The sequence below is a fragment of the Centroberyx affinis genome, unplaced genomic scaffold (assembly GCF_046629955.1).
Source record: "Centroberyx affinis isolate AG114_WGS23_722 - 3 ecotype Tasmania unplaced genomic scaffold, CSIRO-AGI_Caff_v1 ptg000911l_1, whole genome shotgun sequence".
NCBI classification, from domain to species: Eukaryota; Metazoa; Chordata; class Actinopteri; order Beryciformes; family Berycidae; genus Centroberyx; species Centroberyx affinis.
Genome location: NW_027279495.1, coordinates 18,554 through 31,883, shown reverse-complemented (window position 1 = coordinate 31,883; position 13,330 = coordinate 18,554). Strand labels below are relative to the sequence as shown.

The 13,330-nt window shown below is 39.6% G+C and overlaps 1 protein-coding gene across 1 annotated transcript; it reads right to left on the bottom strand.

Moving 5' to 3' along the window:
- Nucleotides 1-4,104: 4,104 nt before the first annotated feature.
- Nucleotides 4,105-12,947, bottom strand: cmtm6 (CKLF-like MARVEL transmembrane domain containing 6). The gene is made up of 4 exons (XM_071521660.1): nucleotides 12,846-12,947; nucleotides 12,206-12,382; nucleotides 10,560-10,658; nucleotides 4,105-9,292 (listed from the first exon to the last, which is right to left on the bottom strand). Exons 1-4 carry the CDS (start codon nucleotides 12,945-12,947, stop codon nucleotides 9,119-9,121), a joined length of 552 nt encoding a protein of 183 aa, XP_071377761.1. The 3' UTR covers nucleotides 4,105-9,118.
- Between the last annotated feature and the right edge of the window lie 383 nt (nucleotides 12,948-13,330).

Sequence of the window (13,330 nt, the reverse complement as noted above, 5' to 3'; positions counted from 1 at the left end):
TGGAACCTGAAGCATACTTCTGTTTGGACTATTTATTAAGAGCACAAACTACTCCATATAGACTCAACAACTAATATATCAATATGATATCAGTATAGGCCTTGTCCTTCAGCACTGTGCAGGTCAGAGTTCATCAAAGAAGGTCTGAAAGTTTGACTGGAGCAGGAAGTGAACGGATCAGTTCAGTGACTCTGTTCCTCTAGATCTGAGCTTCCCAACCTTTTCCCTTCAGGGAGCTATCTATTCTCTCACTGAGTAAACAGACAGAAGTGACATATTTTATGGATATTTCATATTATATTCAATGCATAACAATAACAGCACAGAACAACTGATATCTGTACAGTTAACCCAAACAGTGAACGCAGTAACTGCAGGAAGTTTGTGTAAAACGAGCAGCTTGGATGAATATTGAGCAGATTATGTGAATATTGCATCAGAGATTAGTTTTCCTGATATTTTTTGGAACGTTTTATACAATTCTCTGTATTATTTATTTTTAACTATCATACATACTTATTATGGTTATTTCAGACAAATTCAGACTTTTCTTCTCCCTGACGCTCTCTGGTTGTTTTAACTGAACTTTTCTAAAGCAGGACGAGGCTGTTCAGCAGAGAGTGAATACAGCTTCATGTGTTCATGTCTTCACCTCGCCCTTATCCTCCTTTATATCTTCAAAAAAAAATGTTAACTTCAAATTCACACTTGCTCCATGCCACAAAAGTTTAATGGTGACAACGTTTCGATCCTCCTTGGATACTGTTTACAATCTGACCCGACCGTCCAGAACCAGATCACTCCGCCATTTCCACAAATTATATATACAAGAATTTATAACCTCCTCCTCTCCTCTCATTGTCTCCTCTCCTCCTCTCCTCTCCTTGTCTCCTCTCCTCTCTCCTCCTCTCCTCTCCTCCATGGTGGGACACACAAACACACAAACCGCTCTCCAGTTATAGTAATGGGATAGATCCAAAATTCAACACACCACATAGATCCAAAATTGCTCAACTTATCCTTTAAAACATGAAAATCACAGACCGCAGAAGATTGGAGTTAGGAGGTTTTCACATGACAGCAGCAGTATGCGACCTGACAGTGGGTCTGTAACTAAATAAAATATTTTTCGGTACCTTTTGCACGATTTCCAAAGTTATTGGAAAATGATCTGAAAATGATCAAGTTCATTTTCCAGACTTTCCAGACCAGCTGAAGAACTCTGAAGCTGTACAGCAGTTTGCAGGTTTCCAGGGAGTTGTAGTTCTCCTCCAGGGGGGTCATGACATCATTTTTTTTGGGTCGAGAGATAATTTATAGGATAGGGGGAAAAAAAGCATATTTCTACCAGACAAATTTATTATCATATTAATTTTTCTGATTTTCTCTAATTTGTTTTTTTTTTTCTTGTGAAACGCTGAGTAGTTTCCAGCCTCAGATGCTTCTTCAGCAAAAGAAAGAAATCCTGGGAAAAACATTCTTTGGTTGAACTGTTCTCCATTTAGTCCACATCAGGACCACAGACCCCCATGTGATGAGATTTTGTCTCTCGGACCCAAATATGAGAATCATTTTATTGTCAGATATGATTTTGTCCAGAACTCCATGACTGTCTGTATTACAGGTAGAGAGATAACAGAGAAACTATGATCAGAACAGTCAACCTTCTACATTCTCTAATTGTGTTCACTTCTTGTAAATGAAATAATGCTGAAGTTTAACAATTCATCAGTTTGCTGGGGACCCCCTGGACCCCCCACAGGGACCCCTGGTGGTCCCCAGGCCCCACGTTGAGAACCACTGGTCCTGAGGAGCGTTCATCTATCCTGAGGACCTGAGCTTAGTAAAGTGCGCCACTTGCTGGAAGAAGACTTTCACTGCACAAGATTTTTTTTTAATTTTTTCCCCCTGAATAATAATTTGTTCTTAACTGACTAAAGGTTAAAAAGAAAATACAAAAGGAGGATATTTCTTCAAAAGGCAACCAATGGCATTTATTGCAGATATAATAATACAATAATCAAAACAGGTGTGAAATGATAACAGCATTTAAAGACAGAATGAGTGGCATGTTTACCTGCTTATGATTTCCTACTAAACACACATCAACTAAACAAAACAGACGCTTCTCTCTAAAGGAACAAAACAACATCTTGCATATATTACATGCAACTAATTACTTTTTAAACTTTATTCAGACACATGACCTTCCTGCACTCCTTCACTTCTGTCAGATTTAAAAAACATTTTGCTGCTGGATTGTCTGACGGGTTAAAAAGTAAAAAAAAAAATGTCTTTAAAATAACTCAAAACATTTTATATTTTTACCAAGCCTCCCTCTTTCCACTCTCTCAGCATGTTAAGATGATAAATTAAAGATGTGATTGTCGTGATCTCATTCCCAGCCATATTAATATTTTAAAGGTTTTAGTTCCCTGATGGAGAAACCAATAATCATCAAGTTATAAATCAATATTACTTCTGCAGCACTTGATACTTTATTAACCCCCATAGGGACACAGCAGAGGTTTGATTTTTATATAGTTTTCGATTTTTATTTCCATTTCAGTTTAATTTCAGTCAGTTTTTGGTTTTAATTTAGTTTCACTTCTAGTTTTAGTATTTTTAAAAGGTGTAATGATAGAAGTTCAGAACAGGTTTTGTGTAATATAAACGGCAAATCATAAATTATTTTTAAAATTCATTACCATTAATTTTACAAATGCATCCTCAGCTACCTTATCAAATTTAAAAACAGTTGAGGTTTACTTTTACTTGGTTCAGTTTCAGTTTTAGTCTTTTTTTTTTTCACCTGGTTTTCATCTTAGTTTTAATTTTCGATAATAACTTTTTCTGCTCGTCTGGTTTAATCCCAAAATGTTTAAAGACAAATTCTCACTGACAGACTTTAATATCATTTGCTTTTACCTTTATACTCTCATTCTATTTGCCCGTTACTCCTGTTTTTATTGTTTATCTTATTGGCTTTATTATGGTTTCATGGTCTGTGAAGTTCTCTGCAGCTGTCCTGAATATTACTGAACAAATGAATTTCAATATTGAGAACAATAGTTTTGGTTCCCTGTTGTCTGACTGAGCGACAGACAGCTGCTGCTGCATCTGAAGGAAAGTAAAAACACTTTCATGTTTTATGTTTGAAGTTTGGAAACAGACAGTTTGATTTAAACTGCTGCTCTGACTCTCGGCTCCACTAGGTGGCAGCAGTGTGACTTTATGTTACTTTACTCGCATTCAAACTGCAGTCCACTTCAATTTCTGGGCATAAAAGTCAAAATATAAGCAGAAACGTAATTTTTTAAAAAGGCATTAGTCATCCAGAAGAGCTGATAAAAATCATCTAAGGCACCAGAACAAACCGCTGCATCTAAACCCAACAGACTGACTGGTGAAGGAGAACAGAGTAGAAATACAAAGTTTCTGTCTAATCCAGACTGATATGAGCCACAGAGGCAGAAACAGCTTTAACAAAACAAAACAACACAATCCAGTCAGGTCAGTAAACAGTCGACCTGCAGCACAATTCATCTTCAGAAACTGTTTTTATGCTGAAACATTTCCTTCATGAAACATATTCAACTTAAAAGGACCATATCAGTGTTTTTGCCTGTTTTAGCCCGCTCACCACACACACACACACACACACACACACACACACACATTACGTTACTACTGACCATTTTTCAAAGCATGCCACACTTTTTATATATTTTGAATATTCACTCAATTTCCCTACTTTTAAAAAATTCAAACGTTCAGATAATAACGTTCCTTAAAGCTCTCTGTTCTGGTTTAGAAGTCATGGAGGTTTGAATTCAGTTTATAATAAAAAGCAATCTTCTCTTCAGGGACTATTTTCTGGCGGAGACGTACATTCTGTTGTGAGGAGTGCAGCAGAGAGGAATGGTGCGTTCACGTGCCGTCGGTAAATCAGAAAAATGAATTTCCTACTTGGTAATTACCCAGAATAAATGTGACGTTTTTGTAAAGCAAGAAGAAGCCAAATCCACATCATCCAACATGATGCCCGTGTTGGTTTACAGTTTGTCTTCTGGGTTTGATTTTCTGACCGAACGGCATGTGAACGCAACGCTGTGTGGCAGGCGACCCTGAAGCCCCGGATGTCGGAGCTTCCCACCAGCATGTGAACGCACCAGAAGACCAGGGGCCGGATTCACAAAACCTTCTTAAGCAAAAAAATCTTCTCAAGTGCCATTTTCTTTCTTAACTTTAGTCTTAAGGAAAAAAATAGGAAAAAATGCTATTCTCAAAAACAGTTCTTATATATTTTCTTAACTTTCTTCTTATGTTTCTTCCTAAGAAAAAACTTAGGAATAAATGGTATTCTTGAAATGAAAGTTGTTCAAATTTGTTGTTGATTTTTTCCTTAACTTTAAGACGGCCCTTCACCTGTCTTAAAACTCCTACAGTGAAAAGGTAAGCCTCTAATATCATATATTTAAACACATTTTAGACAAGTAGGTTATAGTTCAAAGTCTTCATAGGTTCCCCTACACCTAACATTAAGATGAACATTTATTGTAAAGCTTTATTTGGTGTAGGGCCAGGTAGGCCTCTGTCTCATGTCTGTTGGAAATAAGCTGCAAATTTACAGTTACCAACAGCAACCAATGTTTCAATCTTTGCTCTAGTTGCTCTAAATAGGTTTTTCCCCAATTGTTTTGTAGATGGAAGCACTTTGGGTTGTCTCCTAGCCTTGTCTCCTAGCCTCCTAGCCTTGTCTTGTCTCCTAGCCTCCTAGCCTTGTCTCCTAGCCTCCTAGCCTTGTCTCCTAGCCTCAATGGCAGTAAGCCTAAAGTTTCTTAACCAGAATTAATTCAGGCCCTATTTTGAGAAGTTCTTAAGTTGGAAAATTAAAGAAATTCGTAAGAAATGAGACTGTTACTAAGAAAATATTGAGGAATTGCACTTAAGAGCCTTCTTAAGAACTTCCTAAAATTTCCTCTTATGTCATTTCTTAAGATCTATCTATGAACACATTGGTGAATCCGGCCCCCGTTGAGTTTTCAAATCAGTGCGGGTGTTAAATTAAATTACCACGGCTGCCTGGAAGCAAAAACACATTCAAACATCTGAATAAAGTAGGCGGCATGCTTTGGAAAATGGTCAGTAGTGATGTACAGTGTGTGTGAATTGTGGTAAATGGAAAACATGCAAAAACACCGGTAGGGTCATTAAAAAAAAAAAATAGTGATTTAAGACGACGCCGTTTAAATTTAGTGAGACCGAAGAAGAGGAAGACAGAGCTGGAAAACACTCTGCATACAACACATTATTTACACTAATAAACCATGTGACCCATCAGGAATAGAGCGTGTCAAGCATGTAGACAAGACCACAAAATCTAAAGATCTAAAATCATTTTTCATAAATGTTTTCTCTGTAAGTTTACTATGAAGAATATAAAAAAATACAAATCTAAACCGTTAAAAGCCGGTCTGACTTTAAAGGTCCCAGGATCCTGTTTTCAGATCTTTCAAATCTCTTCATGATGTTCTGCAGATAAATGTAGTTTAGTTCAAAGTTGAACCGAATGAATGTGCAGACTGAGTCGTCACAATACTGGCTCCTGATTGGCCGACGGCAGCGGCTCCTCTGATTCAAAATGAGGTAAACCTGCTGAGTGGAGGCTTTCAGTTCAGATGCTGCAAACTGGATCCTGATTGGACGGATTTCAGGAGATTGGACCTAGTGTAGCTGTGATGCGTTTCCTGTTGTTAGACTGAACTGGATTTCTGAAAACCCAGTAACTTTAAATCAGATTTTAACAATGAATTCATAAAAAATCTTTTATCTTATATGTAAAGTGCTTTGCAAAAGTCTTAGGCACCAAAGAGTTTTTATATAAATTGTGTCTTAGATGTTTATTCATTTTTTTCTGCCTTAGTGTGTCAGTAGACTGCTCTTTATATTAGGGCTGAACAATTAATCGAAATTTTATGGAAATCACAATATGGCCTACTGCAATTTTCAAATCGCAGGAGGCACAATATTTGTTAAAGGTGAAATGTGTCAAAATAGCATTTTAAAGTAAATATTGTGGTGCTGCAGAGATGTCCTGGCCTACACATCATATTCTACAGACTTAAGAAAACATCTTTGTTTGGTACAGATCCCCGCAAAAATCACACCATAATCATTTTAATACGTTTTCCAATGAAAATGAGAATAATAATGTAAAAATTATCATTCCCTCTAATATCGCAAATCATATCGCAATTGAAATATCAGTCAAAATAATCGCAATTAGGTATTTTTTCAGAATCGTTCAGCCCTACTTTATAGTACATTTTAAAAAACATTTAGAAACTTTTCATTTAATTATTTTTGAAAGCATCTTCGCTTTACTTTCTTTTACATGTGACTTTTGCACAGTGCTTTATGTAAGTAGAGTAAAATCTGAATTCCTGTGGTGAGACCTTTAAAGCCGACCTGCTGGACTCTGGTGTGGCTTCATGTTCTTTCAAAGCCGTCACAAGTGGAGAATTCATCGGTTCTCATCTCATGTCCGTGCACATGAGATGAGGCGTTTTTTTTTTTTAATTTTAAAAAACTGCAGACCGAGGCTGAGCGACTTCACAGACAGCGGGATCGACGCACATGGCGTTAAACGGCAGGGAAGTCGATCAATACCTCCGCTCATCAGAGGAGCTCGGCCTGATCTCAGCCTGCAGGAGACCGACAGCTTCCTCCTTCACCTGCTCAGGCTGAAGCCACACCAACACACACACACACACACACACACACACACACTGCTTCTGACTGCAGACACAAACAGCTTCTGAACATCTCATAATAAACACAACGATTATCTCGGCAAGGCAGAAACAGACCCAGAGTCTGTGAACGGGACAGCTTGAGCAGAGCTGCAGAAGCTCTTTAAGACTAAAAACGTAGAAACGCTGCAGTTCATAAAGGAAAACTCCTTCTGTTATCAATCTGTGATGTTTGATTCATTCCAGCAGCTTTATTTAGTGATGAAGATTCATTTACTGTCTCGGCGACCCCCACTTTTCCCTCAACCTGCCTCGTCTGCTTCTACCGCAGTTACTGATTTACTACATTTCCCAGAATGCCTTTCAACAACCCCACAGAGAACTGGAGGCGTGAACTGGTTGCATTCAGCTGTGGGTTTTACATGCAGGAGAAGAGAGAGAGAGAGAGAGAGAGAGAGAGAGAGAGAGAGAGAGAGAGAGAGAGAGAGAGAGAGAGAGAGAGAGAGAGAGAGAGAGAGAGGGAGAGAGAGAGAGAGAGAGAGAGAGAGAGAGAGAGAGAGAGAGAGTTTCTCCCTGTATGATTGTTGAACGTCTCTTGGTGCAAAATGGCGGCTCTAGAAAGAAGCCCTCGCTCTTTGATCCTGAGGGACTGACACCAAAACCTGGGGCCGGATTCACAAAATCTTCTCAAGTGCCATTTTTTTCTTAACTTTAGTCTTAAGAAAAAAAATGTTGTACAATTGTTTTGTAGATGGAAGCACTTTGGGTTGCCTCCTAGCCTTGTCTCCTAGCCTCCTAGCCTTGTCTCCTAGCCTCCTAGCCTTGTCTCCTAGCCTCAATGGCAGTAAGCCTAAAGTTTATTAACCAGAATTAATTCAGGCCCTATTTGAGAAGTTCTTAAGTTGGAAAATTAAAGAAATTCATAAGAAATGATTCATAAGTTACTAAGAAAATATTGAGGAATTGCACTTAAGAGCCTTCTTAACAACTTCCTAAAAATTCCTCTGATGTCATTTCATAAGATCTATCTTAAGAACACATTGGTGAATCCGGACCCTGTTTACCGTTGATGTTTCAGAAACATCCAGCAGCTCCACTGTAGCTGCTGGAAATATCAAAACTACTAAATGAAGCCAGGAATGAAACGTAGATCACTAATTGATGTAATTCATGTTTTTAGAGTTTTCGGGGGAGTTTTCCTTTAAAGTGACGGAGCTGTTTTGGTCTCTCTGCTCTCTGGGTTTCTGGACTCAGAGAGCTTTTCCTCCTCTGGAAGACTCAAGGTGCTTTTTTGCTGGTCGGCCCACGCGAAGGCTCATGGGAATGTGTTGGCAGGATTTAGGGCCACCGGGCCCCGGGCGGGCGGTGGAGTCACACTCGACAAAGAAAACGTGTTTGGATTTTTAAATCTGCTCCGGTCCAGATGTTCCTGTTTGTCCAAACTGTCCGATCCAAACTGAAGACGGAAATCCAGAAGAGTCTCCTGAACAGTTTAGCTAAAACTGTTTTTTCTTGCCATTTACTGACCTCACTACACAGGACTTCTGGGTAATGAAGTCCTTCAAAATTCAAAATTACCCCTCGCTTCCATCTGGGGCTGTCATGTGCAGAGTTTCCTGTAATTTATATTTTTTTAACTCTATTTTTTGTCTCAGACGCTGGCCGTCTGTCCGTCACTAAACAGATTAAACAGATGTTCTTTGTCGAGTGGAATCCTTCCGTCCTTTTGGCACAACGTACCAGAAATCTACTGGATCTACATCTGAAATGGATTCACTTTCTAAAAAAAACGGCATTCTGGGATATTAATCCAATCCTTTACATCTTAAAAATACATTTTTACAGCAGAATATCGAGTGGCTCCTTGTGTTTAGTGTCTGTCTTTATTTCCTAAAGACCTCGTTTAAAAAAAACTCTTGTGGTAACCGGGGAGAAACCTTTCTTGCTTTCTCCTGTGGTTTTTTTTTTTTTTTCCTTATTATTTATGTATTCTACTTTTAATAGAACTGTTCAGGCAGCACACACACACACACACACACACACGCTGGTCACTACAGCAGAAAAACCACGACACACTGGAGGCCGGTCTTTACTGCGAGTACGAGAGGCTCGGCATCATATTCATAATCGCAGCAAAGATCGCCCCTCTGTTATTATATTGCTCTGGTCGACCAAAACTAAAAACAGCATTTAAAACGACTTGGGCCGAGTGACTTGGGGTTGAAGCGGCCTCACTTCAGCGGGACGGGTGCTGAAGTGTTTCCACTGCTCCGTCTCTTCTGGTTTCTCTGTGTTCAGTGTGTGTGTGTGTGTGTGTGTGTGTGTGTGTGTGTGTGTGTGTGTGTTTAAAACGCCCAAACCGCTCATTCTGCTCCGCCGGCTTCGGTGTTGAGTTTCTCCGTCTCGTGCGTTGCCGGCGTTGCGTTGCCGTTGCTGGCCTCCGGCTTGCCGCCCTCCTTCTTCCAGGGAAACCCGTTGTTCTTCCAAAACAAGACGACGTCCAGCACAAACGCCAAGGTCGACAGGAAGCCGAACGCCTGGAGAGAGGAAGAGAGAGAGAGAGAGAGAGAGAGGGATGAAGATGGAGAAACCTACAGGCGGCTGACTCTGATGTTTTTATATGAAGATACACTTTTATTATTTAACCAGGCAGGCAGACACTGGTCCAGGTCCACACAGAGGAGATGGTTTTCCCTCAAACCCACTGAAGTAAATAATATCTCAAAAAATTGATGAAAAACTACAGTATACGCCAACATGCAGACGGTCAACAAACTTTCTCTTCACGGTCCTCGGCCGTCAACAGCCAATCAAATTTTGCGCTTCCTTGTTTCCCTACTGATCCAAAGTTGCGTACAGGTGACACTAGGGATGTAACGGTATGAAATGTCACAGTATGGTACAGTATCTACCAAAACACCACGGTATACGGTATTTCACAGTATTCATTTTTTTCCCCCTTTTAATTAAATGCACTATGGCCCATCGAAAAAACAAACAAACAAGTATTTTGCTTTGAAGAAAAATATTGCTTTATTGAACTGAAACGTGTGTGCGTGCCTGTTAGGGCTGAACAATTAATCGAAATTTTATCTAAATCGCAATATGGCCTACTGCAATTTTCAAATCGCAGGAGGCGCAATATTTGTTAAAGGTGAAATGTGTCAAAATAGCATTTTAAAGTAAATATTGTGGTGCTGCAGAGATGTCCTGGCCTACACATCATATTCTACAGACTGAAGAAAACATCTTTGTTTGGTACAGATCCCCGCAAAAATCACACCATAATCATTTTAATAGGTTTTTTAATAAAAATGAGAATAATGATGTAAAAATGATCATTCCCTCTAATATCGCAAATCATATCGCAATTGCAATATCAGTCAAAATAATCGCAATTAGATATTTTTTCAAAATCGTTCAGCCCTGTTGCAATTCAATATTGTTAGCAACTTGAAGTGTGATGTTTCATTTGTTCCCCTGGCTGTCAGAGCAGAGCTGTGGACAGGAAACCCTCCACTGTAGTGGTGTGTGGTGCTGTGTATATGTGCACTGTGCAACATAAATTTATACTGTGGCACGGTGTTACAGGGAAAGGCTTACGGTTCAGAACCGTGGTGCTTGATACCGCGGTATACCTTAAAACAGTATACCGTTACATCCCTAGGTGACACTTGTGTATTGAATTTTGACTATTATTAGATTATCTGATCAATTATTTCAATTTTGAAAACTAAAAATTTCCACCTTGTAATAAAACCCAATAATGTAATAATGGGGAAGTTGTGTGCTCTGCTCTCTCACCACAGCGGTCTGCTCCAGCGAAGTCCGACCGTTGTCTGCAGAAAACACGATGGAGGCGAGGAGGAAGAGGACGGCGATGGCAGCGGTGTAGTAGAAATCCTGCAGAGGGAAACACAGCAGACTGAGGAAGAGGAGGAGCGGCGCAGGTCTTCCTCTCCAACACACACACACCGCACACACACTTCAGAAACATCAGCACAAACAAGCGACTCTTGCTCTCCGTGTTGTTTTGCACACGTGTGTTCCATGTGCAGTGTCTGTGTGTATTATATGGTTTTGTTTACATCACCAGCTCAATTTGCATCAATTGCCGTTTTTCTTTTCTATTCATAAACATTATTTCACCATAGATATAAGCTACAGACTTCAGATCAACACAGATACAGTGGATTAGGATTTCACTCATAAGGCCGATACCAATACTGATGTTTGTGTATTGAAGCTGCAGGTATCTTATATATCTGTCAACAGTCAATATCTTTAAACTTGACCAAGTATTCAGTGTATCGGCTTTTTTTGTTTTCCATTCCATTTTGTTTTCCATTATTGGTGGGACTAGGTACACTTTGATACACAAGAAGCATCCAATGAGTCCAAGTTGTGTTGAAAAAATAACAAGTATTTATTAAATACTTCCAAAAATGATCAGGGCAGTTCAAAAGATGCAAATCAGTCTTTTTCGCTTTGTCATTTTCAGGAATAAATAAAAAAGGATCAAGAAGATAAATCAGGATTCAAAACGAATGTGGTTCAAAGAAAATGTATGCCCCAAACCATTTCCTACTTCCTGTCTATCTTACCTGACACACCTGCCTGAACAGAGCCCCTCCCCTCCCCATGCAATTCTCAGGACTAAAGCAAGGTGGGGTACTCTGGACTAAAGGATACACATGTAACATTAGTATTATGTAAACAATCCAAAATAGCAACAAATCTCAATAGTAGAATAAAGAATAAAGAGAATACTTCAAAGAAACGCATAATGGCTCCAACATTCAGTGTTTCCCCCAGAATTTTCTTCTTCTCAGGGTGGAAAAGCCTCTGAAACTGCTTTTATTTTCATCATGAGACACTAAAACTCTCCACTGAAACAGAGTACCTCTTTAAGGCAGGGTGACAAAATACATTACTGAAGAATTAAATGTATAAAGAAAACAAAATTTCACATTTCAGGGTTTTCCAGGTCATTTTTCTGTGATCAGGCGGGAACCTCCATCACATCAGAGGTGAATGACACTGCCTGCCTGATATCTGATATTTAATAAAAGGCAGAAAACAGTTCATATTTCTGTGAAAATTCATTCAGGATTCTTAGCTAAAGCTAGATTAAAGCTGAAGCTGTTTGCTAAGGACACACAGATACAATACTGGTGTCAGATAACAAGCTAAAACACAATAACTGTATCAGAGGAATTCCCCAGTTACAAAACTGCCAAGAGTGTAACATTATGCAATATCACTTCATATTCTGCCTTTTCAACACAGAGAAGGATGTTACATCACCAAAATGGAGAAACATGAATAAAGTAAAGTTTTACTGAATTGGGTTGCAGTGAAAAAGGGATATGGATGCATTAACACACACACACACACACACACACACACACACACACACACACACACACACACACACACGTAGTACGTACCAGGCTGGACCAGCAGGTGATGCCGACCTTCCTGTGCAGCTTGGTGGAGAGGAGGATGAGGAGGAGGAGAGTGAAGAGGAAGGCTGTGCAGCTGATGAACTCAAAGAAGTAAAGAGCGGAGCAGCTGATGCAGCTGGTGACGACTTCCTCCAGGATGAAGGCCACGAAGGACAGGAGCTGAGAGGAGAACAGAGACATCAACGTCACCACGGTAACACATCATCATCACCACAGTAACACATCATCATCAACACATCATCATCACCACAGTAACACATCATCACCACGGTAACACATCATCATCATCACAGTAACACATCATCATCACCACAGTAACACATCATCATCACCACAGTAACACATCATCATCATCACAGTAACACATCATCATCACCACAGTAACACATCATCATCATCACAGTAACACATCATCATCAACACATCATCATCACCACAGTAACACATCATCACCACGGTAACACATCATCATCATCACAGTAACACATCATCATCACCACAGTAACACATCATCATCACCACAGTAACACATCATCATCATCACAGTAACACATCATCATCATCACAGTAACACATCATCATCATCAGCAAGTAACTCATCTTCAAAGTAACACATCATCACCAAGTAACGCATCATCACCATGTAACACATCATCACCATGTAACGCATCATCACCAAGTAACGCATCATCACCATGTAACGCATCATCACCAAGTGACACATCTTCAAAGTAACACATCATCACCAAGTAACACATCTTCAAAGTAACGCATCATCACTAAGTAACGCATCATCACCAAGTAACGCATCATCACCATGTAACGCATTATCACCAAGTGACACATCTTCAAAGTAACGCATCATCACCAAGTAACACATCATCACCAAGTAACGCATCATCATCATCATCACAGTAACCAAAGCAACATGTCCTGTAGGAGAAGAGCCTGTCTGTATGTAAATATTGTCCAACACATGAGAGCCGAGTAACACATCAGTGCTGTCAGCTCTGCAGACTGTATTATCTTTACAGAGCAGAATATGATTCATGTCATTATAATAAAACCCTGACAGCCAGCAGGAGACAGTCTGACTAAACTAAATCC

Excerpts from the sequence above, each read along its gene's own strand:
- cmtm6 (XM_071521660.1), bottom strand. The coding sequence starts at position 12,947 with ATGTGTCACTTGGTGATGATGCGTTACATGGTGATGATGCGTTACTTG. Across the intron at positions 10,659-12,205 it reads TCACCTGCTGGTCCAGCCTG|GATTTCTACTACACCGCTGC; the intron begins GTACGTACTACG and ends TTCCCTCTGCAG. Across the intron at positions 9,293-10,559 it reads CGCTGGAGCAGACCGCTGTG|GCGTTCGGCTTCCTGTCGAC; the intron begins GTGAGAGAGCAG and ends TCCTCTCTCCAG.